This window comes from Psammomys obesus, unplaced genomic scaffold, assembly GCF_907164565.1.
Source record: "Psammomys obesus unplaced genomic scaffold, mPsaObe1.curated_primary_1811, whole genome shotgun sequence".
NCBI lineage: Eukaryota > Metazoa > Chordata > Mammalia > Rodentia > Muridae > Psammomys > Psammomys obesus.
This window is the reverse complement of record NW_026585504.1, coordinates 41194634-41218668: the sequence shown is the minus strand read 5'-3', so window position 1 is coordinate 41218668 and position 24035 is coordinate 41194634. Positions and strand designations below refer to the sequence as shown.

The 24035-nt window shown below is 38.9% G+C and overlaps 1 protein-coding gene across 11 annotated transcripts in view; it reads left to right on the top strand.

Annotated features, from left to right (window-relative positions):
* The window catches only part of Phf21a (PHD finger protein 21A), a 180390-nt gene that overhangs the window by 34895 nt on the left and 121460 nt on the right, over window positions 1-24035 (top strand). For all 11 annotated transcript variants that reach the window (XM_055600423.1, XM_055600450.1, XM_055600433.1 and 8 more), the window contains 3 exons: window positions 2983-3126; window positions 9525-9557; window positions 11684-11749. In XM_055600423.1, coding sequence (XP_055456398.1) covers window positions 3073-3126; window positions 9525-9557; window positions 11684-11749 — 153 coding nt within the window. In that variant the 5' untranslated portion in view covers window positions 2983-3072. The remainder of the gene's footprint in view (window positions 1-2982; window positions 3127-9524; window positions 9558-11683; window positions 11750-24035) is intronic.

Below are 24035 nucleotides of genomic sequence, written 5' to 3'. Positions count from 1 at the left end.
GAAGCCGCAGACTGATCTGGTCATTTCACATAATATCGCACACACTGACATCCCAGGGCTTTTTAAAGGCCCCCACAGTTTGGCGTATGTTTGTAAATTGTAACTTTATGTGTTTTAACTGTGTAGACCAATCTCTTAAAACAGCTGTCCGGAAAGAGACCTTTCTGATGAAAGATTTCAAAATCATCTTCCAGTCCTTCTCAAGTTTCACAAGGGTTTTTTTTTTTTTAACCCTTTAGTCTCATTCTAGAACAAAATGGGTAATTGGCATTTAAAAGTCTGTGTGTCTCTAATAAGCAGACTAGAACGTGAAGGAGGAAGTGAAAGCTGTCAGCTCCTCATTAGCTTGACTGGCAGGCATGCTCTATGCGGCACGTGTTGACACTCCAGGTTAAAACCTTGTTTTCACTCTTTCCCTTTCCCTTCCTACTTTCCCTCCCTCCCCCTTCTGCTTCCCCACTCTTCTTTCTTTCTGTGAGACAGGATATCATATGGCCTGGGCTGGTCACAGGCTCATTGTATATAGCTCAGAGGCTGGCCTTGAACTCTAGAACTACTGGGATCACAGGAGTGTGCCACCATACCCAGCTTGCTTGCTTATTTATTTATTTTAAGGTTGCTTTATTTTATTTTTGTGGACTTTTTTTGTTTGCATGTTATAGAAGTTTCTGATGCTTTATTAATTCTCATTTCTTAGTTGAAAGGAGATATGTATTGTCTCTGTAAAGTTTGAAAATACTGATACTCTCCAAAAGAAGAAAGTTGAGTAGCGCTTAGTACTTTCTGTCAGAGAAGGCTTTCAGCAGATTATGAAGTGCCATAGACCCACTGTAGGCAGCCTGGAGTTTATTATCATTCATCTTCAGCATTAAGGGCAAAAACAGACCTTCTTAAGCTTATGTTTACATCATTAGTACAGATGGCTGTTTTCATAGTCATTGGTCAGTGTTCAGTAAAATTGTTATGAGTATATATTCATTTAGGATGGCTTCATAAAGGGATTTTCATTCATGTATGTCAAGTACTTTGAATTCACGTTTCTTCTGTTGGTCATTCTTACTACCTGTGGGAATTCCTTTCTGCCCATTTTTGCTTTTTTGTTAATTAATGTGTGAGAGCCTGGACTGTATAAACACTGCTGACCTTCAGTAGCAGGTGTGTAAGTTCTCTATGTCTGTGATCTGGTTGTTTCCAGAGCCGGATTTCAGCTGAGCCATCATGAGACATGTCACTAGCAGTGGAGCAAAGGCCTTTCTGATCTTGAACATGCTCTTGCGGCATGGTTATCCTTCATGTACAAAGGGAATCTTTTTGGACACATTTTCTGGAGAGCTTTGCAAAAATTAAGAACTTATATAAACGGTGTGGTAGATTATGTTTATATCCCAGGATTCAGGAGGTCAAGATAGGAGGATTGTGAGTTCAAGGCCAGGCTGGGCTCTATAGGAAGTTTGAGGCAAGTCTGGGTTACAGAGTGAAACCCTGTACACAGAACTGTCATGTATAAATTAAGAGTTTGAGAAGAGAGATTATTTTAGCACTTAAAATTGAAGTGGCTGATACAGTTTTCAAATTAGCAGTTGCAAATCAGGAAAGTGTAAATGGCTGTGGAAGTCTTGCTCTACATGAGTTACTAATGATTCTGGTATTTATTATAATTCCAAACAGTTTTTAGGATAGTCAGTGACTTAAATTCATGATATGTTTCCTTTTAAAAATTATTTCCCCTAAATGTCCTGCCTATACAAATTTTTATGATTAACAGTAAATTTTGCCAGCTTTTAGAGATGTGACTTTGGAAGAATTTTTCACTTTGAGAATTTAATCTTTTTTTAGGTTCAGATATTCTGATTTTTTATAACATAATGTATAAATCCCAGAGGGGAGATTGTCATTGATGTTTTAAGCCCAGAGAGATTAAGTAAATATAATGAAAACTAGAAATCCTAAGAATATGGTGTATGGCAAATGATACGGTAGCTCTGTGAACTCAGGATTGCAGAATTTGAGAAACTCAGACTTATGAGGACTGTCTGGGTAAATCCTTGGCTGTTTCCTGGTGGTCAGGAGTCATAAAGTCAGGTACTAGCTTCCTTCCTCAGTGCCAAAGAACAGTGCTGGCTATAGCTTTTATATGGATAAAGAAGAAAATTTTAAACAAAATTTAAGTTTATTCAGACAAAAAATATGCCTTTGCTTTGATAGACCATTTGGTTAAGCTGCCATAGTGATGGTATAGGACAGGAAGATGGGACAGGGTGTCCCAGTTACAGTTATAAGTTCCGACTTTTGACATCTCCACATACAGTTACACATGTGGTAAGAGAGATGGACTGGCAAGTTTGAAAAGGATACAGTGGTCACTATAAAGCTGGAAACATGTGCCCCCAATTACACCATCTCAAGTGCTACCCACTAAGACAGGTTCCTTCAGCTCTGGCTGTAACTGCAGTGTTTCAGTGCATTGTATTTGTGTTAAATATTAACTTGTTGAAATAAAACATTTAAGTCACACAAGACTTTCCCTTTGTATTAGGACTTGTTTTTAGAGTAAGAATACAGCCAAATTAAAATACTTCCTCACGGTGGTTTAACTTAACCCGTGGGAGACTGGGAATTCTCCAGTGCACTTTGATTTAAAAGTTTTGTGTCTGAGTGTTCTGGGTGAGGACAGTCTCCCCTGCTAGCTCTCATCGAGGTGCGAGTGTTCCTCAGGGCTGAGCACACAGTGGATGTTCATGTGCTTCCTCACTGTCACTTTTGCTGTGGTGTTTCTTTTCTTAGTTATTTGATGTGTTCTATGGAAGAAAGCTCAAAAGAAGAAAACCCGGAAAGTTTTGGTACTGAATGGTTTTTAAAAAGTCCTTTGGGGATACTTTTTTCTTTATGTTACAAAATATAGTATTTTTAATTTAATTATTTTGACAAAAATTTTCTTCATTCCTAACACATTGAATCCCAAACATCTTATGATCTCTACAGCTGCAGCAGCAAGAGGAGCTTGTTATTTTAAACGGAGGCTGAAGACACTGTAGAATTAGCCGACATAAGAGAAAGTGGAGAAGGTAGAGGATGGAGTTGCAGACTCTACAGGAGGCTCTTAAAGTGGAAATTCAGGTTCACCAGGTATGTTGTGTGATTGGCTACTCATATATACACTGTGTTGCTGAGGAAGCAGGTCCAGCTCTGTGCTTTGGTCAAGTTAGGCAGTAATTCTAAGACTGACCCAATGACCATGGCACTTGCCTGCCATCACTCCTCCACAGGCGCACTCACACTGCTTTTAAGAGCTTTAATAATAAGACGTTCTTGGCACCTTTTCCCAAAAAAGAGGACTGGAAATGTATATATTTTTAATATCCTAAAGGTATTTGAAAAACAACAACAACAACAAAACAACTCTTTTTGCTATATTTCTGACCCATTTGATGAAGGCCTTCTATATATGTGATACCTTCCTCGTTTTTTTAATTTTTGTTCTTTTGAGACAGGGCTTCACTAGGTCCAGTTGATTTACCTGCAAGTCCCCATGTAAACTACCTTGACCTTGAACTTGTGTTGGTCCTCATGCCTCCGCTTCCCCAGTGCCAACTTTCCTCACGTCACTGTGATAACCATGAGGTGTATTTACCACACATGCTAATGCCTGTGCTCATGTGTGACTCATCCCTGGGCTTCCTTGCTGTCTTCTTCTTTTTTTTTTTTTTTTTTTTTTTTGATGATTTCAGTCTTTGGTAAAGGAAATCTGTTTGCTGTCATCAGTATTTAAAATGTTGTAATCCTTAAGTATGATGACCTTTTTTATTATATATTATATTATATTATATTATATTATATTATATTATATTATATTATATTAATAATGTTTTATTAGTATATTTTAATTTGTGTATGTTGACATGGAAGTATGTAAGAATAAACATAATTATAATCAAGACAGAAAACTATTTATAAATAACAAAATCATTAATATTTATTTTATAAACAGACTATCACTGTTTCATTTTCTAGACATCAGCTGGGCATTAGATTTGAAGAACATAAATAACCATCCGTGTATATAATCCTTGGTATTAAAAAGTGCTAACTGATGAGTTGGATACTTTTAATCCTGTAACATTTGTGAATGTGCATATGGAATGGATGGATGAAGGGAACTATTCTCTGTGTGTGATATTTTGATTTGAACCCCGAGCTTTGTGCATGTCAGTGGGCACTCTACCACTGAGCTGCATTCTAGTTAGAGTATGCTTTAGTTTTAGGGTCGCACTCAAGCTCTCATCAGTCTTCCTGTTTCAACTTTCTAAGCACTGGGTTTACAGCTTATAGCCACCATACATACATTACTTTTTGAAAGTGTTTGTTTTTATGTATAGTTTCTTCTGTTTTTTCATTAAAACTTTTTTTTGTTTTAGCTAATACAGCATTGATTGTTGGGTTTTTGATAATTACTGCCTCTTGTCCCAGAATTAGTGTGGATTAAAACCAACAGGGAAGCTTCAACATTATGTGGTATGTGTGTTTTTGGTATGTATGTGTACCACATGTGTGCCTGTTGGCTGTGGAGTCCAGAGAAGGATACCAGGTTCCCTGGAACTGGGGTTATAGACTGTTCTGTGTGGGTGCTGGGAATTGAACCTGGGTCCTCTGGAAGAGCAGCCAGGTTTCTTAAGCACTGAGTCATCTCTCCAGTCTCTGGATGAAAATATTTTAACACAGAGGAATATTGAACCGAGCTCAGTCAGTGACAAGTAACAAAACTTATATTCATAATTGTTTAAAGCTGATGTCACCAGTCGATTTTTGGAACACAGTATCAATTTGAAATCTGTGTGGATCGAAGTTAATTTTATTGTGATATGTGTGATTTCTAGAGTTTTTTCCCCCTCTTATGAAAATGTGGAATGCAGTTTGCATTCTCCCCCACCCCACCCCCCTCCAGAGACAGGGTTTCTCTGTGTAGCCTTGGCTGCTCTGGACTTTATAGGCCGGGCTGGTTCCAACTCACAGCTATCCAGCAGCTTCTCCCTCCCCGGGATTAAGGGTGTGCACCTCCACACCTGGCTCGTTTACATTCTTTTAATTCCTCAGAAGATATCTGTCCCAAATAAATATTTCTTAAAAGAATTGTCTGTGAATTGAACTTTTTGAGTATTATTTTATTTCATAATTTGAAAGCAGGCATATCACTTAAACATAACAATTGTGAAAAAGTTAGTCTTCATTATGATGTTTTACAGTCCAGTTAAAAATTTAGAGTTAGGGTCAGCAAGGTGGCTTAGTGGGTAAATGCGCTTACTGCCAAACTTTACAGCATGAGTTCCATTCCTGCGATCTACATAGAAGCAGAACTGAGTCCTGAAAACTGTTCTCTGACCTCCACTTGTTTGTGCATGTGCGCTCTCTTTTTTCTCTCTCTTTTCTCTCTCTCCCTCCTATACATTCTAAATAAAAATAACAATGAGTTATACTTGTTGGCTCAAGGGATATCTGTTCTAGTTATTTAAATATTCTGAGTATTAGCTGTCAGTCTGTTTCTCTATGTATTTAGCTATTTTAAACTGAATATTTGGTTCAATACTTTTTATTTTATATATATGTGTATGTGCCTAGGTATATGTTGCATGCACCCTGTGTGCGCAGTACTCTACTAGGTCAGAAGATAGTGTCAGATCCTGTGGAGCTGAAATTACAGGCAGTTGTGAGACATCTGAGGTGGTTATGGGAATAAAACCTGGGTCTTCTGCAAGAGCAGCAAATGATTTTGGCTGCTAAGCCTTCTTTTCAGACCCCAAATTAGAGTCTTATATTTATCTTTAATTATTTTACATTTCATTTGTATGATTTGCATACCAAGAATATATTTTACATTATTTATTTATTAACTGTGTGTGTGTGTGTGCGTGTGTGCACACGCATGATGCAGTCTTGTGAGCATGCATGCCATGGTGTATGTGTGGAGGACAGAAGACAACTTTGTGGACTTGAATCTCTTCACTTTTATGTGAGTTCCAAGCTTGTTTTGTGCATGAGTGGGTATGGGTGGGTGTGTGCCTGTGTGTGTGTGTGTCTTTGTGCGTGTATGAGCACCCACACAGGGCAAGGGTAGACACTGAGTATCTTTCTCTATCACTGTCCAGCATTTTTTTTGAGACAGCATCTCTCACAGATGGTGAAGCTCACTGATTGGCTAGACTGGCTGACCAGTGAGGTCCCAGGATCCTCCTGTCTTTCTCTCTCAACTCTATGGAATTAGAGGTGTGTCACCACACATCTGCCCTTATGCAGCACTTTATTGACTGAGATGTCTTCTTAGACTCTACTTTCCTAATTTTGGGGAAAAAAATCTGAGTAAATCCAAATGATAGTCTTTATTCTGAAGCTGTTCTGATAGGCTGTGGGCTGATAATGTATGTAGTTCTTTACATGATACATTCAGGAAGGCCAGAAATGATGCCAAAGCATGGGTCTTGGGTACTGGACAGAAGCCAAAGCAAGAATGGACTTTTAACTGAATATTAAAGTCAAAGCTACCTTTTGATGCATTTCTAGTTAGGGAATGAAATTAGGTAAAAGTCAAGCTTTTAAGGTAAAAATTGTGTTAAGTTGCCTAGTGTTGCTGTGATAGTAGTCTTGTTTCTTTATGTTTCTGCATGTGTGGGCATGGGCACCAATGCACATAATTCATGGTCAATAAATACTTAAGTTAAAATGGCCATTTGCTGGGAAGGCGTCACCTCCATTGATTGTGTGTGTGTGTGTGTGTGTGTGTGTGTGTGTGTTTGTGTGTGTGAGACTGTGTGTTTGTTGGAGTCTGTTTCAGAGTATTAACTCCATAAGGGAATGAGACTAGTATAAAGCAAGCAGAAGTTAGCAAACTTCTTCTGTAAAGGGCCAGATGGTAAAATATTTCAGACTGCAGGGTCATTTATAATCTGTGTCACTGCTCTGCTGTGCTGTTGAGCAGGCAGATCAGCCACAGACAGTGTATAAACAAGTGGGCGTGGCTAGTTTCATAAGACTTTATTTAGGAAACAGGTGGCATTCTGGATTTGGCGGCTTGGCTGTTGTTTTCTTACCTTTGAGATTATGTAGATCATGGAAGATGGCAGCAGACATTCAGTGGAAAGTAACTTTGATAATTCAATTCCAGTTTAAAGTCACTTGGTATATAAATGGTCTAGTAAGTTCCTTGTGTTGTTTGTATGAAATGTAGTTAACTGCTTAATACATAGAAAAACTGATTTATTTATTTACTATAAGGTGGATCTTACCAGTCAGTTTTAAACCCTAGTGTCAAGAACTGCTTCGGTTACTGAGAGAACACTCACTGCTTTTGCAGAGGACCCAAGTTTGATTCCTAGCATGCACATGGTGGCTCATAGCCATCTGTAACATCAATTCTGGGAGATCTGACAGGTACGCACCTGGTACAAATATGAAGCAGAATCTCATGCACATACATATATTCAAGCAAAAAGAAAAGTATATATAATAATTAACTAAATAGTAATTTAAAGAAATCTAGTGTCATGAAAGAAAAGCTCTTTCAAAAACAGCTTTGCAGAGAATAGTCAGTTCTGCAGTAACCAAGTCAGAAAGGACAGACTTTATTTTTTGTTTTTCAGGTGTCACTACCTCATCCATTCTATGTGTGGTTGAGTTTATGTGTCACAGCATACATGTAGCAGTTGGAGGTCAGTTCTGTGGAGCTGCTTCCCTGCTCCCACCAGGTGGTGGCTCGGGACAGAGCGAAGGTTGTGAGTTGTGGGTAGAAATAGTCTCTGCCCACTCAGCCATCTCACCAACCCAAATTAGCTTTTAAAATAGAAGTGCGGCTAGATCTGTAAGGGTGTACATATTCAGTTCTTTGAGCTTGTAGATGACGCATTATGTACAGATTTAGAGGAGGTTATGAAGAGATGGCCTTGTCTACCATAAGCATAATTTCACCACACACACTTTGTATATTTGACAACCTCAGCTATCCAGAATATGTTTTAGCACCAGGAAAAAAGACTTTTGTCCAGTTAGAATAAATGTCATATCATTCACCAAGCATTTCGTGGGCTATTACAACCTGTTCACTTGTCTTAAAATTAGTCCTGTGTATATCTCAGGAGATCTGAGGCAGCAAAGTTGAATTGGGGTTCATTACTTTTAATCTTTTTTTTTTTTTAATTTTCTTTTATGTGCACTGGTATGAACTGGAGTTAAAGACAGTTGTGAGCTGCCATGTGGGTGTGGAAATTGAACCCTACCTCTGGAAGGGTAGCCTGTGCTCTAAACCACTGAGCCATCTCTCCAGCCCCGGGGTGTGTTGCTTTTAGAGAGAGGTGCAATAGCTGCAGGGTCTGAAAGCTGACTGACAAGGAAGAACTAAATGGTTGACAAGATGGCTAAGTTGATAGAGGTTCCTGCTGTCAAGTCAAAGACCTGCCTTTAAGTCCCGGGATCCACATGATGCAAAGAGAACCAACGTCTGAGAGTGGTCCTCTGACTCTACACATGCACCATTGTACACATGTACATAAACTCAGGAATACATAGAAAGTGTAATTAAAAAGCTTAAACTAAAATAAGTAGAAGACATAAGGACTCATTACAGCAGCAGTTTGGGCCTTCTGCAAGTCATGTTGTTTGTAGTTTAGTATATTAATTCATATTATCACATCTCAAACTGTAGGAGCTTGGCTTCTATTTAATAAAGTAGATGAGTGTGTTATGTATTTTTTATTTTATTTTATAATAATGTTTTAAAAGTGCCTTGTCACCCAAAGAGTGTGGCAACTGTTTTATTATTATATGAAAAATTCACTTGGAAAAAAGCTAAGTACCCTCAGCCTTCCTGTATTCCTTTATATTTCAAATTCCTCTGTCTGTCTCTGTCTGGCTGTCTGTCTGATGTATAGGAGTGTTTTGTCTGCTTGTATGTTTGCCCCATATGTATGGGTCATGCCTGCAGAGGTCAGAAGAGGGGGTTGATCCTTTGGGACTGCAGTTACAGATGATTGAAAGCTGACCCAACAAAGAGGCCTCCTCACTGGAAGATCCAAACCAGTAGGCCTGCCAAACTTGTACTTTGCTGTATGCACACAGCTTGTTTGTATGGGTAGAGCGTCTTTTCAGACCTTGTCTGGTGTTTTGAGGTGGGGTCTCACGGTGTAGCTCTGGCTATCGTAGAACTCATCATGTGGACCCGCCTGGTCTCTAACACAGAGGTCCACCTCCTGTGTGCTGGGATCAGAGGCGTGCACCACCACGCCGGCCAGCACCCTGCTTAGTGAAATTGCGAAAGTAGCTGTCCTCTTCCATATTGAGAAAGCAGGTAGTTCTTCTGTTACAAGAGTGGGTCATTAGCCTTTTACAGACATCACCAAAATTTTAGATCTATTTTGATGATGATGCTAATTGTGTGTGTGTGTGTGTGTGTGTGTGTGTGTGTCTATGTGTGTGTCTAAACCTGAGTAGCTGTAGGAGTTAGTATATGAGACTGACAGTTCTTTTTCTCTCTTTCTTACCAGAAACTGGTTGCTCAAATGAAGCAGGATCCACAGGTAAAAAATCCTATTGTTATTAACTTACTTTTTAAATGTGAAAACAATTGAAAATGACAATACACTATTATAGAAAATAAACATTAAAACGGAGATATTAAATTTAAAACACAGTAGCCTCCCAAACCATACATATTTTTGCATGTTAATATTCATGTTTTATAGGTTAAAAAAAGTCCAGTTGTAGTATAAGATTGCTGTTGTTTCAGCTTGTTACTGTTATTTTGCTTTTTTTGTTAAAAAACAAAACAAAACAAAAACTTGGAGGATACATATAGTTTAAATATCTTTCTTTAAAAAACTACTTTTGAGACTCTAGGTCTGCTTAAACCTCTCCATCCCTCCCTCTTGACCTTTCAAATGCTGAGGTGACAGGCTTGTGCCTCCATACCTGGCTTAGATTAAACTCACATCTTTAGAATTAGAGTTTACCAGGCTTTTTAAAGCCCTAAATTTAACTGAAATGCCCACAAACCATTTTTAATTGTACAGAGTTTATATATAAGACACCTGAATACTAGATTTACAACAGTCACAGTAAAAATTTTAGAATACTTTTTCAAACATTCAATTTTATTTCATTTTATTTTGTTTTTGGACAAGAGCTCATGTTCCAGAATAGCCCCAGATTTCATATGTAGACAGCGATGGTATTGGCCTTTCAATCCTCCTGCCTCTAATTCTCAAGTGCTGAGGCATGTGTCACCAAACCTGTCTTTGAAATTTTTATCTTTGAAAGAACCCTTTAAAGAGGCTTTCAGAAGTATCTTCTTATATAATATAATAATCTGTAAATGGTAAATTTAATTTTTATAGGAATTTGACTTAAAAATTTTATTCTCTTACATAGAGAATCTTCCCACAAAGTTACCTTGCTCTCCAGTGTTTCATACTTATTCTTCAGGTACCCATCAGACAGTGGGTCATTCATGCTTCTCTGTAAAGTACAATAAATTCCTCATGAGTGGCAATGAGGCAGATTGTTTTGTTTTGTTTTTGAAGTAGGGACTAATACTCAAATTGAAGACTCAGTAGTCTGATTGTTGTATTTTAATACTGTTCATTGGCTCTGAGAACTGGCAGTAGTGGCCCACATTTATTTCTATTTGGCAACCTACCTTTCATGAGAACCATCTCTTTTTTATTTTAATTTTCTTTTTAGTGTGTTTACAATTTAAATTGAATTTAGGGAAGTAAGTGCAACAGATTGCTAGATCCTTTGTATTTAATATGGTGATCTATACTGCAGTAACTAACACACTCTCAGAAGCTGTTAGTTCTGTTAGTTCATGATCACACAATAGCAAATTCTTAACCTGGGAAATCTGAGGGTCAGTAGCTTACTAGACAACAGCTTAAGTGACCTCAGAGAAGCCTTATGTCAGATACACCTGAAAAATTACAAATAAGCTGAGTATGGGGGAGAGTATGTGCCCCCGACAGGCACGTCAGGCAAGGGAATGCAGGGACTGTGTATGAAACAAGTAAGTTACTTGTTGGGGTGACATTCAGGTTTTCTGCTGTGTTAAACAATTGAAGAATTTAATACCCCTATCCCCACCCCTGGAAAAGGCAAACATGCTGAGTGTATTTCATCTAAAATAGTACTCTATTCCTTTCCTAGAATTTCAGCATGTTGACTTGAATGATGTGCCGTTAAGGCAGTTACAGTGCTGACAGCTTTCCAAATCTAGGCTAAAATAACAAATGTATTTTACTAAATAAGAGAGAGGACAAGGAGAGAAAAGCCTCTTATCTTTGTTGATAATGCCGCTAAGCAGCAGGGTATGCATACTTTAACCTCCATTTTCCTGCTTTTGCCTGATGAGTGGAGCTTTAGATTTTCTGGCAACTGATACTTTCTGTAAAGAATGACAATATTTTAGGAGAAAGGCACTGTTAGAGTACAAGATGAGAAAGTATAAAACTTCCTGTAATTCAACAGTTAGGAGGAAGCGGCCTCTGTTTTGTTTTAGGAATTGATGTTATGCTTATAATTTAATGCATGGAAACTTTAATAGCTAAAGGTTGCTTCATCACTTATAATGCAATATGCACAGTCTTCCTGATACTACTATGTTAACAAATGAATATCTTTCTCACAGATATTTTTTCTTTCCAATCAGAATGCTGACTTAAAGAAACAGCTTCATGAACTCCAAGCCAAAATCACAGCTTTGAGTGAGAAACAGGTAGGGAAGGCTGGGACGCATTTTTAACATTGTGTTCTAAAGATATGTGTGCTTGAAGCTTCTAAGAGAACTGCTGTTTTTCTTCATGTGTGAAAATAAGTGTGGGCAGCCAGACACAGTTTAATTTTGCTTGAGCTGTTTATCTATTTTTATTTTTGGTTGAAGTCAGTCTCTAGAGTATCCCATGAGTATATGCTACTGGCAGATACCTAAAAGCAGTGTGGCAGGCTGCCGTTAACTGTTAATTAAACTGTGGTTTACCCATAGGGGAAGGGGCAAAGAAAGTTAGGGGATGTATGTGATACGGATTCCTGTGGCAGCTGTGTCTTCTTCGCGGGTTTCAAGGTTTGAGATGACATTTAACTTCTCAGGTAGCTCTATGTAGGTCTTCTGTTCTAAGTGTTGTCAGACTTTTATGTTAATCTTTATCAGATGCTGACCTACTCTTTGAAAGCTCTTTGATGGGAATTTGTTAGGCTCACTCTGTGTAGGGCAGGAGAGGAACATCTTGTGTTTTGTATAAGGTAAGTGCCGCTGGTAACTTGGCATCATGGCTTCCACTTTACCAACTGAGGAGTTCCTGCCACCAGGTGGAGTGCAACAGTTGTACGCGTCTATGGTGATCTGGAGAAGCATCCTCTTTCTCCTTTCTCATTCCTCTCCAGCTAAGAGAACAGTTTCTGTCTTGGAGTAAAGGGTAGACAGCTGAACTAGTTGACAGTTCAGTGCTGGTGAAACCTTGCTAAAGAGTTTTGACAAAAAGGTTTTGAGTAACTTTGAGTTTTATGTTGTTGTCTAAACAATAGCAACAAATAATTTTTTTCGTGCAGATTTCTAATCTTTTTTTTTTTTATTCCACTAAATGGAGAAATAAACTTTGAGAACCAAAGATGAGTTAATCTTCTAAGCTGAGAAAAGCACTGATTTTGATTCCTCTCTCTTTAATGCTTTCCAATCTTGTCTCTCTACAGACAGGAGGCATTTTAGATTAGGAGGAGCTAGAGTAAAACTGGGAGGTGATGGGATGCAGAGGCAGAGAAACAACTATAAGAAAAAAAATGTAAACATGACTTATTAGTATGTTAGGTTCTCTAGACTGAAGTGTGTTGGTGACAGTGTCTGGCTTTAGAGCTCTGTAAGTTCTGAGCCTTCTTATAGGTTCAGGGTTCCTTTGACAAGATGCCAACAAATAAGTCACTTTTACTGAGTTTCATGAATTCTAGTAGGGAGAGAAGTTGAAAATGATTAGTGGAATAGGGGGTGGAAAATGCCTTTACAAACTTAAAAGAACTCAAGGCTGTGTTTCAGGGAAATGGGGCAATCAGAGAAATTTACATTTATTTAAATTTTTTGTTTGTGACAAGTGACGGGAAGGTTTGTATCTTAGTGACTGTTCTATTGCTGTTAAGAGACACCATGACCAAGGAAAGCATTTAAGTGGGGGCTTATTTACAGTTTCACGGGCTTAGTCCATCATCTTCATGGCAAGGAGTACGGTGTTGGATAGTGACTAAAAGCTACATCAGACTTATAGGCAGAGAGGATGGGGGAGACAGATAGATAGACAGACACAGAGCTAGAGAGACACAGAAAAGGGATGGCCAAAGGAAAGGAGGGAGGGGGAAGGGAGAGAGACTGGGCATGGGCTTTTGAAACCTTAAAGGCTGCCCCCAGGGACACACTTCTTCCAACAAGGCCACACCTTCTTTTTCTTCTAATCCTTTCAAAGAGTTCTTTTCCCTGGTGACTAAGCATTTAAATATATGAACTGTGGGGGCCATTCTGATTTAAATCACCAGTTTGGTTTATTCTGTAACTTCTTGGTCCTTAACTGACCTCTTTTAGAGAATTGCAATTGCCTTTTCATCAGCTGACAAAAACATCTAGCATTAGAAAGACCTGAAATACAGTCTTGTGTTTTTGTATTTGCTTAACTATAAAATAGCCTTCTTGATACATTAGGATAGGCGGGGTTTAAAGGAGGAACACTGTCAAATGTGAACGCTGAACTGGGTGTGGTGGTGCTCCCCCGTAATCTCAGCACTCTGGGAGGCAGAGGCTGGCGGATCGCTGTGAACTCAAGGCCAGCCTAGTCTACAAACCAAGTCCAGGATAACCAAGGCTATGCAGTGAAATCCTGTCTCAAAAAACAAAACAAAAACGTGAATGCTGGCTCTTAACATTCCAACAGGAAACCTTGCTGTTGTGCATCGGGTTATAGTCTAAAAGAGTTTTATTTTTTAATGAATTTTTAAGCCACCTGTTTGTCTTTCCTTGTCAGGAGACTGTTTAGACTTTGACAAAACTTTTCCTTTCACTTTAGTAACTAAAATGTGAGTTATCTTATTGATATGCTAATAGTTTAATGTTGTGTTTTTGTTGTGAGAAAAAGTTAAATACAGAAAAATCTAGAGAATAATGTCTTAGTTACAGCTAAAGACTTAACCCTTTGCCATATTTGCGTCCAGTTTTTGTGTGCATTTGTATATATCTATATTTAAAGTTAGTTGTACAAATAAAATATAAACATTTATTTTGCTCTATTAAAGAAATACAGCATTGCAGATAGTCACTAGTTCTTATACTAAAAATATTAGTTCTTATTAATTAATATAACTTCAGTCTTTGATAGTTAGTGCTTTTTTGGAAAAATGTGGTCCTAAAAATCAGTGAATTTCCTTGAATGCTTGTTTGGCAGTTTCTAGTGCTTTCAAACTGTAACTTGAGATTCCAGAGTTGAAATTCTAAGGTGGATTTAGAAGGCAGCTTCACCTAAGGGATTCAATTTGTGTCTGATATTTTTAACTCAAAACATTCTTAGACTCAGTTGGCTAAGTAATCTGTATGCTCTGTAGTCAATTAAAATCATGGTTTAGTGACGTGGAATAGCTTCTCACACTCCTAACACTCCTAACCTCCTAACACTCCTAAGCAGTGTTTAGGACTCTATCTGCATTACAACTTCATCTTTGTTCTGTGTGTATGTAAATGTGTTATCAGTAGAAAATGTTGGGAGGTGGTGATTTTACATAATAGTTGTTTTTCCCCCATATTCTTCTGTGTGTATTTTAAAAATCACCATACTACATGTGTTTCATTTTAAAAATAGGAATAAACAAGAAACATTATTAAAAAAAAATAACACCAATCTCTGGTCTGTACCTGGAGTAGTTAGCATTTGAAAACTTTGTGACAGTTTCATCATGATAGATGATCCACTCTAATCAGAGATTTCAACCATTTTGAACCATAGTGAGGCCAAAGTGTGGAAGCAGCAATCCATTTCCTTAACAGGATTCATTCTCATTCTGCACTCCCCCTCCATTTATATCTGACAGCAATATGTGGTCTGTGGCGGAAGAGAGAGATTCTCTGATTCTGGAGCCAGAATGCTCAGTTGCTTTGGGTGGAACCCAGGGCTTTGTGCATGATAAGCAAGTGACTGTCAGAACTGCACTGCATACACCCTTAGCCCAACAGGGAGTCTCAGCCTATTGAAGGGTGTCCCTCGTCCCTAGGAGGAGTTAGGCTGAAGGTGATATTCTTGCAGTTAGGTGTTCGCTGCCTTGGTCTGCAGCCTACCTGTCTGGTTTCACCTCACTGCCGAGAGCTGTTACTTCTTCTGAGGAGCCAACCCCGAAGCGCCTTTCTCCACTAATAATCTCAGTTAAGCCTTTTATTTACAATCAGTTTTGTCTGTGAGTGGCAAACCCCACGTAAAGATGAGTTAGACAGGCAAACTTGTGCTTCTCTGCCATCCAAAAGTGGACTAGGCTGGAAACAGTTTTTCATACGGTGTCAGCGACCCAGGCACCTCCTGTTCTTTGCTCTGCCATTCTCAGCATGAAGTTTCACATCAGAGTCCAAAATAGCAGCTCCATCTGGTGAGAAGGGGGAAATCAACAGAGAGGGAGCCCTTTATTTTTAAGGATGTTTACTGGAAGCTTTTTGTATCACTTTCAGTTAAATCCCCTTGATTTGAACTTAGTCACATGGCCTCACTAGTTGCAGGGAAGACTGGGAAGTGTAGTTTATTTCTGGAGGCTGTGGCCAGATAAATTTAGGCACTGTATACTGCAGCTAAATACAGTTTCTACCACTATAGCATACCAGTTTGTGATTACATATTTACTTACAATTAATATTTTTAAAATGTCTTACTAAATGGTTTTAAGACACAGTCCTGACACTGGGATTGGGGTGTTTCTAACTCTTGTGTCCTCTTGGGACCCTTTTCCTCCTACTGGCTTGTCTCGCCCAGCCTTGATTTTAGGGAATGTGACTGGTCTTATTGTGGCTTATTGTCCTGTGTTTTGTTGATGTCCCTGGGAGGCCTGCTGTTTTCTGGGGGGAGATGGAGTGGGGTAGGTCTCGAGGAGAGGGGAGAAGTGGGGGAACTGGAAAGAGTGGGAGCTGTGGTCAGGATGTATTGTATGAAAGAAGAGTAAATAGGGAATTTAGTTCCTTCTTTATCCGTAGTGTGATATTTCTTATAGTATTATCCCTTTTTCTTTGTTTGGAGAAAGGTAACCCAGGCCAGCATTTGTATACAGGGTTGGGGCACCTTGCAGGAGTGGTGGGGTGGTTTTTACTACGCTGTGAGTTCTAGGCTTCATGCTCAGGTTGTCATGCTTGGCTGCGGGTGTCTTTACTCCCTGAGTCATCTCACTGGCCATTTTATAGTATTTGGCAGAGAAAAGTGTGTACCACAGAAAAATATTTTGTATTTCTTAAATAAATTTTATCTGACAGAACTTCCCTATTTAGTTAGTTTTTTTTTTTTTAATTTTAAAGAGCAGTGTCTTGTTGTTGTTTTTTTTTTTTTTTTTTTTAATGTATTACAAAAATTTTCTTGGTTTTTTAGTGTTCTTTTATTTTATTTGTTTGTTTTGGGGACAGGGTCTTACTGCATTGCCCTGTAGGCAATTCACTATGTAGACCACATAGGCCTCAAGCCCAGATTCACCTGCCTTTGCCTCCTGAGTGCTGGGATCAAAAGTGTGCATCACCACTCTTGTCTTTGAGTGTTCTTTTAAAACATGATTTTTTTCCCACAGCTTCAAGTGTTTGTCTAACTATTCATAATTTAAGACAGTTTCCATGTTGATGGTAGTTTTCCCTTTTTTCCTATTACGAGTATTTTTATGATTAATACCTTTTGTAAATCTGTTGTTACTCTGATTGCCTTATGTAAATTGCTAGATATGGGCTCAATGTATAGATCAGCTCGTATCATAGCAGTTCTGTATAACAAACTAGTTTTACTGAGTGGCTTACAATAATATGCTTATTTTCAGGCTAGATCTAGAGTTTTCTTGATCCAGGATGGCTTTGGCCAGGCAGGCCTGCTTTTGTTTTTGGGTTGACTGGGCCTTGCCTCCATGATTATAGGAATGCTTATGTTCACCTTAATGTGTTTATTTTGAGGCCTCGTATGAAGGGACTGACGCTTCCTAGGCATATTTATTTCATGCTTTGTCACTAGAGCACAAGGCCAAACTACCAAAATTCATGCTGAGACTCTGCTGCATCAGACTATTATCATCCTAGTAGTCATATCAAACCATGTGGTCAAGGCCTTGCAAAGTTATAAAAGAAGTGGCTGTAAATTTTAAAACATAACTGAAAATAATCCACAACTACATTTGGTCAAAGAACATAAGAAAACCTAAAAATAAATAACAAGCTAGTCATGTGCCAGGAGGTTGAGGATTACCTCAAGTTCCACGCTAGCCTGGGATGAAAACAAATGGGAAGACCGATAAAATAGTACATATTTTTTCATATGCAAAAATCCACACACAACACACACAGACAGAGTGGGAAAGAGAGAGGGACTAACTGAGCAGAAGAGATGACCAACAATAGGAGGAGAGGAAGGATGAGAGCAAATAGTGTGCAGGGAGTGGATATTATTAAGGTGTGATGATATATTCTTGTATGAAAATGCTAGACATGACATTTACTGAATGCTAACAAATTAATAATAAACAATAAATAATACCAATAATAACCCTTTTTACTATATACTTTTCCGAATGACCTCCGGAAAAAGCGTTCTTGTGTGAACTGCATGTTTGAGCCCACTTTTCTGCAGAAGGCGCTCAGGGGACATGTGCTGTGTGTGCTGCCGCGCAGATTGTTGTTATGCGCTCTATGCTTATCTGAGTTGGGTGTTCTAGAAGTTGTTTGCCATTCGGGGAATCTCGGTGATTTGCCTTTTAGTTTTGTTTTCCTTTTACCCTTCTTTTTTCCTTATTATTTTTGGAAAGATAACATCATTCGTTGTTTCTGTTCTCCTGTAAGTTTGTTTCTGTGACTGTTAAAGTTATTCTGTTGCTTCACATAGGTTAACACAGTAGATGAGGTACTTTTCTCGCTTTAACAAATAGTTGCCATGTATGGAAGCATTCTCAATCAATTATTTTAGTAAAATAGGTTCTGAAGTCTTAGAAAGGTCTCTGTGTCTGCTGTAACTAGATATGTTTCATATGCATAGGACAAGCCAATTGTGGTGGTACACTCCTTAAGTCCCAACATTTGGCAGGTGGATCTCTGAGTTCAAGATCAGCATGGTCAACATAGTGAGTTCTAGGCCAGCCAGAGGCTACAGCCTGTCTCAAAAATAAAATAAAATAAAATCCTACGCTTGTAACATAATTCAAGCCAAGTCACTGTATCAGTTGGCTTCATGCTACTATAGTGAAATGCTTACAGTAATTAATATAGAAGTTTATAGCTTTATAGTCCTAGAGCCCTGTGCTGTGCCTCTCTAGTGAAGGCAGCACATCCAGCAGGAGCACAAGGCACCACAAACTGTATCACAGGAGAAGAAGCAGAGAGAGAATGAGACTGGATCTTAGTGACTAAACTGTACCTTCTGAAGGCTCATCACCTTGCAGTAGGGCTACCTACCCTGAGGATCAGGCCTTTCCATGTCACTTTTCGTGCCATGGATGATAATGTGCGACAAGAACAATGGTAAGTGGAGAGGAATAGGGACCTAGGAGCTTATTTCCAGACTTTGTAGTGGGTTCGTTGTTAAGGTTTCATAGTTAAGGCATTTAAGTGCATACCCTTCCTCACTTGTGGGAGGTGATTTGCACGGCAATGCCGTTAGCAGTCAATGAACACGTGTTTGTCGGGTGCATCCAATTTGGGGAGTGTGAATTCTGTTTAGATGGGATTGCTGCCTTTAGCTGTAGTACTTACTGCATCTTTGTAACTCCTTCATTCTTATGTGAAGCCCTGATTTCTGAGGGGCTAGAGCATCCACGTTTAACTCAGGCATGAGTGCCTGCGTGCAGTGTACACGCCGAGACATTGCCTTTGCAGCTTAGCCTCGACTGTGCAGTTCTTCACACCAAAATTCACGCCAGCGTATTCTTCATTCTTCTTTAGGTAGTAAATGGCTTTGTAGGATTTTATCTATTAAATGTTTTTGGAAATAGGACATTAAGCAGAATAGTTAATGTTTCTTTTAGTTCTCATTGATTTGGGGTTGGGTGAATTGGTTACTGTGTTCTAATATTGGCAATCTGATACTGACTATCTGTAGTTTGAATCAGTATCCATAGAATGTTCCCTCATTCACAAATTGTCTAGTATGATTGGCTAATACTTTTAGCATAATTTGGAAGTGTTATTTCCTTAGAGACATACCTTCTTATTTACCCAAAGCTTGCACATTCCCTGAGATTCTAGCTCATGTCTCCTGTGTAACATTTATGTGGAACTACTTGGCCATTTGTTTGCTGAGTTTGCTGTTACTTGTGTGCCTAGGATACCAGCTCCTGCTTTGCATCTAATGTAGGAAATACAACATTTCAGATTTCTTCTGGGGAAATCTTATCAGCCTATATTGGGCAGAGATGGAGGAAAGACTTAAACACTAGCAGCGGATGTGAAGACTTTAAGACTGAGGTTTCAAGAGTGTGACATATGTAGTTTCCAGTGCTACGTTATCTAGCCCGTCCTTTTTACTTTTATTCTTGTAGTGTAGTTGTCTCCATTGCCAGTATTTTATACTTGTCTGGTGAAATATTTGATGACGTGTTGGAGAGAGAAGCTTGGTAAGAACGTTGCTATCATTTCAGAGTGCTCACCTGAGCACGGCACAGGAGACGAAGGCAGCCGGTTATTGGATGGTGCCCTCAGTAGCAACAGTGTCTGGAGGGGAACAGGATACTCTGCGTCCCCTCGAGTTGGCTCTCATTGTTTAGTTTCAGTGCTGGCAAAGGGAACTGCAAGCTCAACCTGAACTTCTTAACCCTCACATGAAGTGTGTTATGAGCTGACACAGGCGGCTGGACTCTACAGCATGTTCTTTGCCTTTTTGCCGAGCTCCTCCTTCGCTTAGAGCAGTTGCTTCAAGCCAGAAAAAAACAAACCAGTGCCCGTTTGGGTGGAATTGTAAGAACCTGGACCTTTCTGGACCTTTCAGTGCCTCTTTCTGTATTTCAAACGCTGAGGGACTCTGGCTGTTTGGACAGCATAGTTCTAAGCTGTGGTTGTGAGTGGTGTGTAACAGGTGTTTTTCAGGAGCCAGTGTAATGCTGACTCTACCTTTTGACTATGTTAGGATTAATTTGTGCCTTTGATTTCCCCCATTTTTTCCCCTGTTCTCTACAGCACACACATACTAGGCTTCAAATTCTCTTGTAGCCAAGTCTGACCTTGAACTTCTGATCCCTCATACCTCAAATTTCCAAGGACTGCAATTACAGCTGTCTAAAGTAATAAATGAGTCTGAGGTCACCTGTCCTGGAGTCTGTCTCCAGTATTGCTACATGACTTCTCTATGAAAGTCATCACTCTCCACCCCATGCCTGCCTTTCTGCTGCAGCCATTCACACGCATGGTCATCTAGACTGATCAAACACTTTGTTTCTCAGTTATACTTTATTATTTCTTCAACCTAGGGTATTCTTCTACCTTCCTTCCTTCCTTAGTGAAAACCTATGGTCACTGTCCTTGTCCCAGGAGAGTATGGCACAGAAATTGCCAAGGGCGGCGTCTTACAAACAGCTGTGCATAAAGTAGCTATAGCGTGATGTGTACACGTTAGCTCTGTAGGCATGTTAAGGAGTATGCTTTAACTGAATGGAAAAATAGGTAAAAAGTGGAAAAAAAAAACCCTAATTTTTAAAACATGAACATTATAATTCCTTTTAAAAATATTAAATACTAAGCAAATCATTTGTTTTTAGATGTATCGTCATTTATACTTAAAGTATAGGAACACACTCAAGGTTATCTAGTTATTTGATACAGGAATTCTCAGTGCTTTCTCTAAGAAATGAGATTCTAGAGAATAACCACAGAAGCTTGGTGTTCTTAACCTTATATGTCCTTTTATTGTTTGAATTTATTTTTGTAAGGAATATATGCTAAGTTGTTTTTTGCTATTGTTTGTTTGTTTTGTTTTGTTTTGAAACAGATCTCAATATATAGCCCTGGCTGGCCTGGAACTTGATATGCAGATCAGGCTGGCCTTCAACTCACAGAGATCTGACTGCTCCTTAGTGCTGAGATTAAAGGCATGCTGCCTTAAAAACCGTTGAGAGTACAGATAGGGAAAATCACACATTTAAGTGAGTGTGTGTATTTATATGTGTTGGCAGATGGTTCAGGTTCATTTTTATAGATTGAAACACCTGGGTGACGAGTACCCATGTCAATAATCAGAACATTAATATCACAGCCACATTATTGTACCTTCTTCACTTCACCCCTTCCCTCCCCAGAGACTCTTTAACAGTAGAGATTCTTTTAGGGAACTGGGTCTACACTTTTCTGTCTGATGTATTCTGTTTAACCTTGTTGATGAGATTACATCTATTTTGATGTTTAAAGCTTTTGAAATAATTATAGATTCACAGGAAGGTACCTTTTGACGCTGCAAATCATTAAAGAATGGTTTGTTGTTTCCAGGATTTTTCTACTTCAGGATCTGTTGGTAGTGAAATGCTCTTTTTTTTTTTTTTTTTTTTGTAAACTAATAGTCTCTTGCTGTATATGGTTTTTGAATAATTTTTATCATACATCTTTAACCATTTGCTTGTTAGTCTCCTTTCTTGTATTGTGAGCTCCTGTCAACTGTATCCTCTTTATCTTCTCCCCGTCCCCCCCCCCCAAAAAAAAAAAAAAAACAAACAAAAACCACTTACTGAATGATGTTTTCACACAGTGGTACTTAATAGTTTAAAGCAATGGGTACTGTCTGCCTTTCACTGATCAGACTAAAACCTACTGAGTTCTCTGACTTGGTTTTCTTATTTGCCACCATCAGGTAAAAGGTAGTCCCTCTGACTGCCTCTGACATAATCTGATTGGCCTGCTCGTTGATCACCTCCCCCTGAGGGGGGAGCAGCCTTACCAGGCCACAGTAGAGGACAATGCAGCCACTTTTGATGAGAACTGATAGACTAAGATCAGAAAGGAGAGGAGGACCTCCCCTATCAGTGGACTTGGGGAGTGGCATGCATGCAGAAAGGGGAGGGAGGGTGGGATCGGCAGGGGAGGAGGGAGGGGCTTATGGGGGGATACAAAATGAATAAAGTGTAATTAATAAAAAAAAATAAAAGATTTAAAAAAAAACAAAACAAAACAAAAAAAAAAAAAAAAGGTAGTCCCTCTGAAAGTGACTGATGCAAGTGGGCTCAGTATTTCCTGTCATGAGAACTTGTGTGAGTCTCTTAGCTCATCAGCTCCGAAACACCACCAGGACCAAGGAATGTTCTGATCATCTTTCTTTGCCACTCACAGCCTGTTTGCCGATATGATTTCTTGACACAGGATGGCTCTTGAAGCTCAGTCTTTGCATCTTTATACAACAACGTCCTCAGTGAGAAAAGCCCTATTTTTTAAGTGTCTTTTCCAAAGAGCAAGGAAAACTTTTAATTAGAAGCCTGTCATTAGACTTCCCATCTTGTTGGTCACACCTCTGCCTCATGCAGACAATTAGCTCCTGGTAGGAAGCGTTCAATAGTGATTAATAACCTAAGCTGCAGATTCACCTCTCTGGATAGGCGAACAGGATTGTTTTTTTGTTAGGAAGGAAGCAGATGGGATAGGGAATAATAAAAGCCAAAAAGTTAATCAACGTCATCTCTCTTTCCACTCTTGTAAATTAGATGCTGCATATAGATAAAGATGTGTGTGCTCACGTATTGTAATTTTTTAGTAGCCATTTGTGCTCAGCACAGGTTCTGCGGATTATTTTACAAGTCTTACTTTTGCAAGCCCAGCTATCAATATGCTTTTAAAGCAAAGCCATTTTACTGTTGCTAAAACAATACATTATTAGAAAGTTGATCTTTTCCAGAAAATAATGCAACTTATTTCAAATGTGAATTACAGATATTTTAAGCTAGTCTGCAAACTGTCAGCATCATCATATTATGCTGTTGAAGCAAAGGAGCCAGGTGTCTTTTGCTTACTAGTGCCACCACACTGGCATTTCAGGAATGCCACGGCTTAGTAAAACCCACATAGTGTTTTCATTTTTAAAAAGTGTTGAACTCTAAATGACAGACCAAGTCATACATCTTTTTATTTCTTTTCCTGGCAAATTAGAGTGAAATAAAGCATACAGGAAGCAGTTCCTCTTTAACTAGTGCCCTCTCATCGTGCTTGGTTAGTTGAGGGGCTGCCTTGCAAAATTCCAGAAGGTGTCTCCAGAGGTGATTTGCTCCTGTTTCAGGAAGCAGACACTGGGTGAGTCACAGGGTTCGGGCAACCTTCTTTATACCAGCTCTGTCTGTAGGTGACATTGGTGATTGGTTTCCCTCAGTTACAGCCCCAACATTCTTTTGCTCTGAAAACTGAAGCTCCAGAATATTTCAGTTGATGTGTTTGTCTCCTTTCCTCTTGTCCCATCTTTGTTACCTTTTAATAGAACCCCTCCAGCCCTTTTGCAGTAACAAATTATGTCATTTTAACCAAAGTAGTTAAAGGTAGAGATCTGTCGCTGGCTTTCCCTTATCCAGTGCTCATGCCTTCTGGTGTTAGGCAAGTGAAAAGCTCCTTCCCTTCAGAAGGACAAAGGAGCCCTCTTTCAAAGTTTTATTGTCTGAGAATTTAGTGAAGCTGATGGAATTTGAAATGCTCTTTTTCTGAGCATATGATTTAATTTATTTTGGTATAGAAGTTTATCATGAATTAAAAAAATTTTACATAAGATTTTGAGGTAATCTACAATTATTACCTTTAATTAACAGTGGAATGGTAGTAGGTTCTTTCTTTCTTTCTTTCTTTCTTTCTTTCTTTCTTTCTTTCTTTCTTT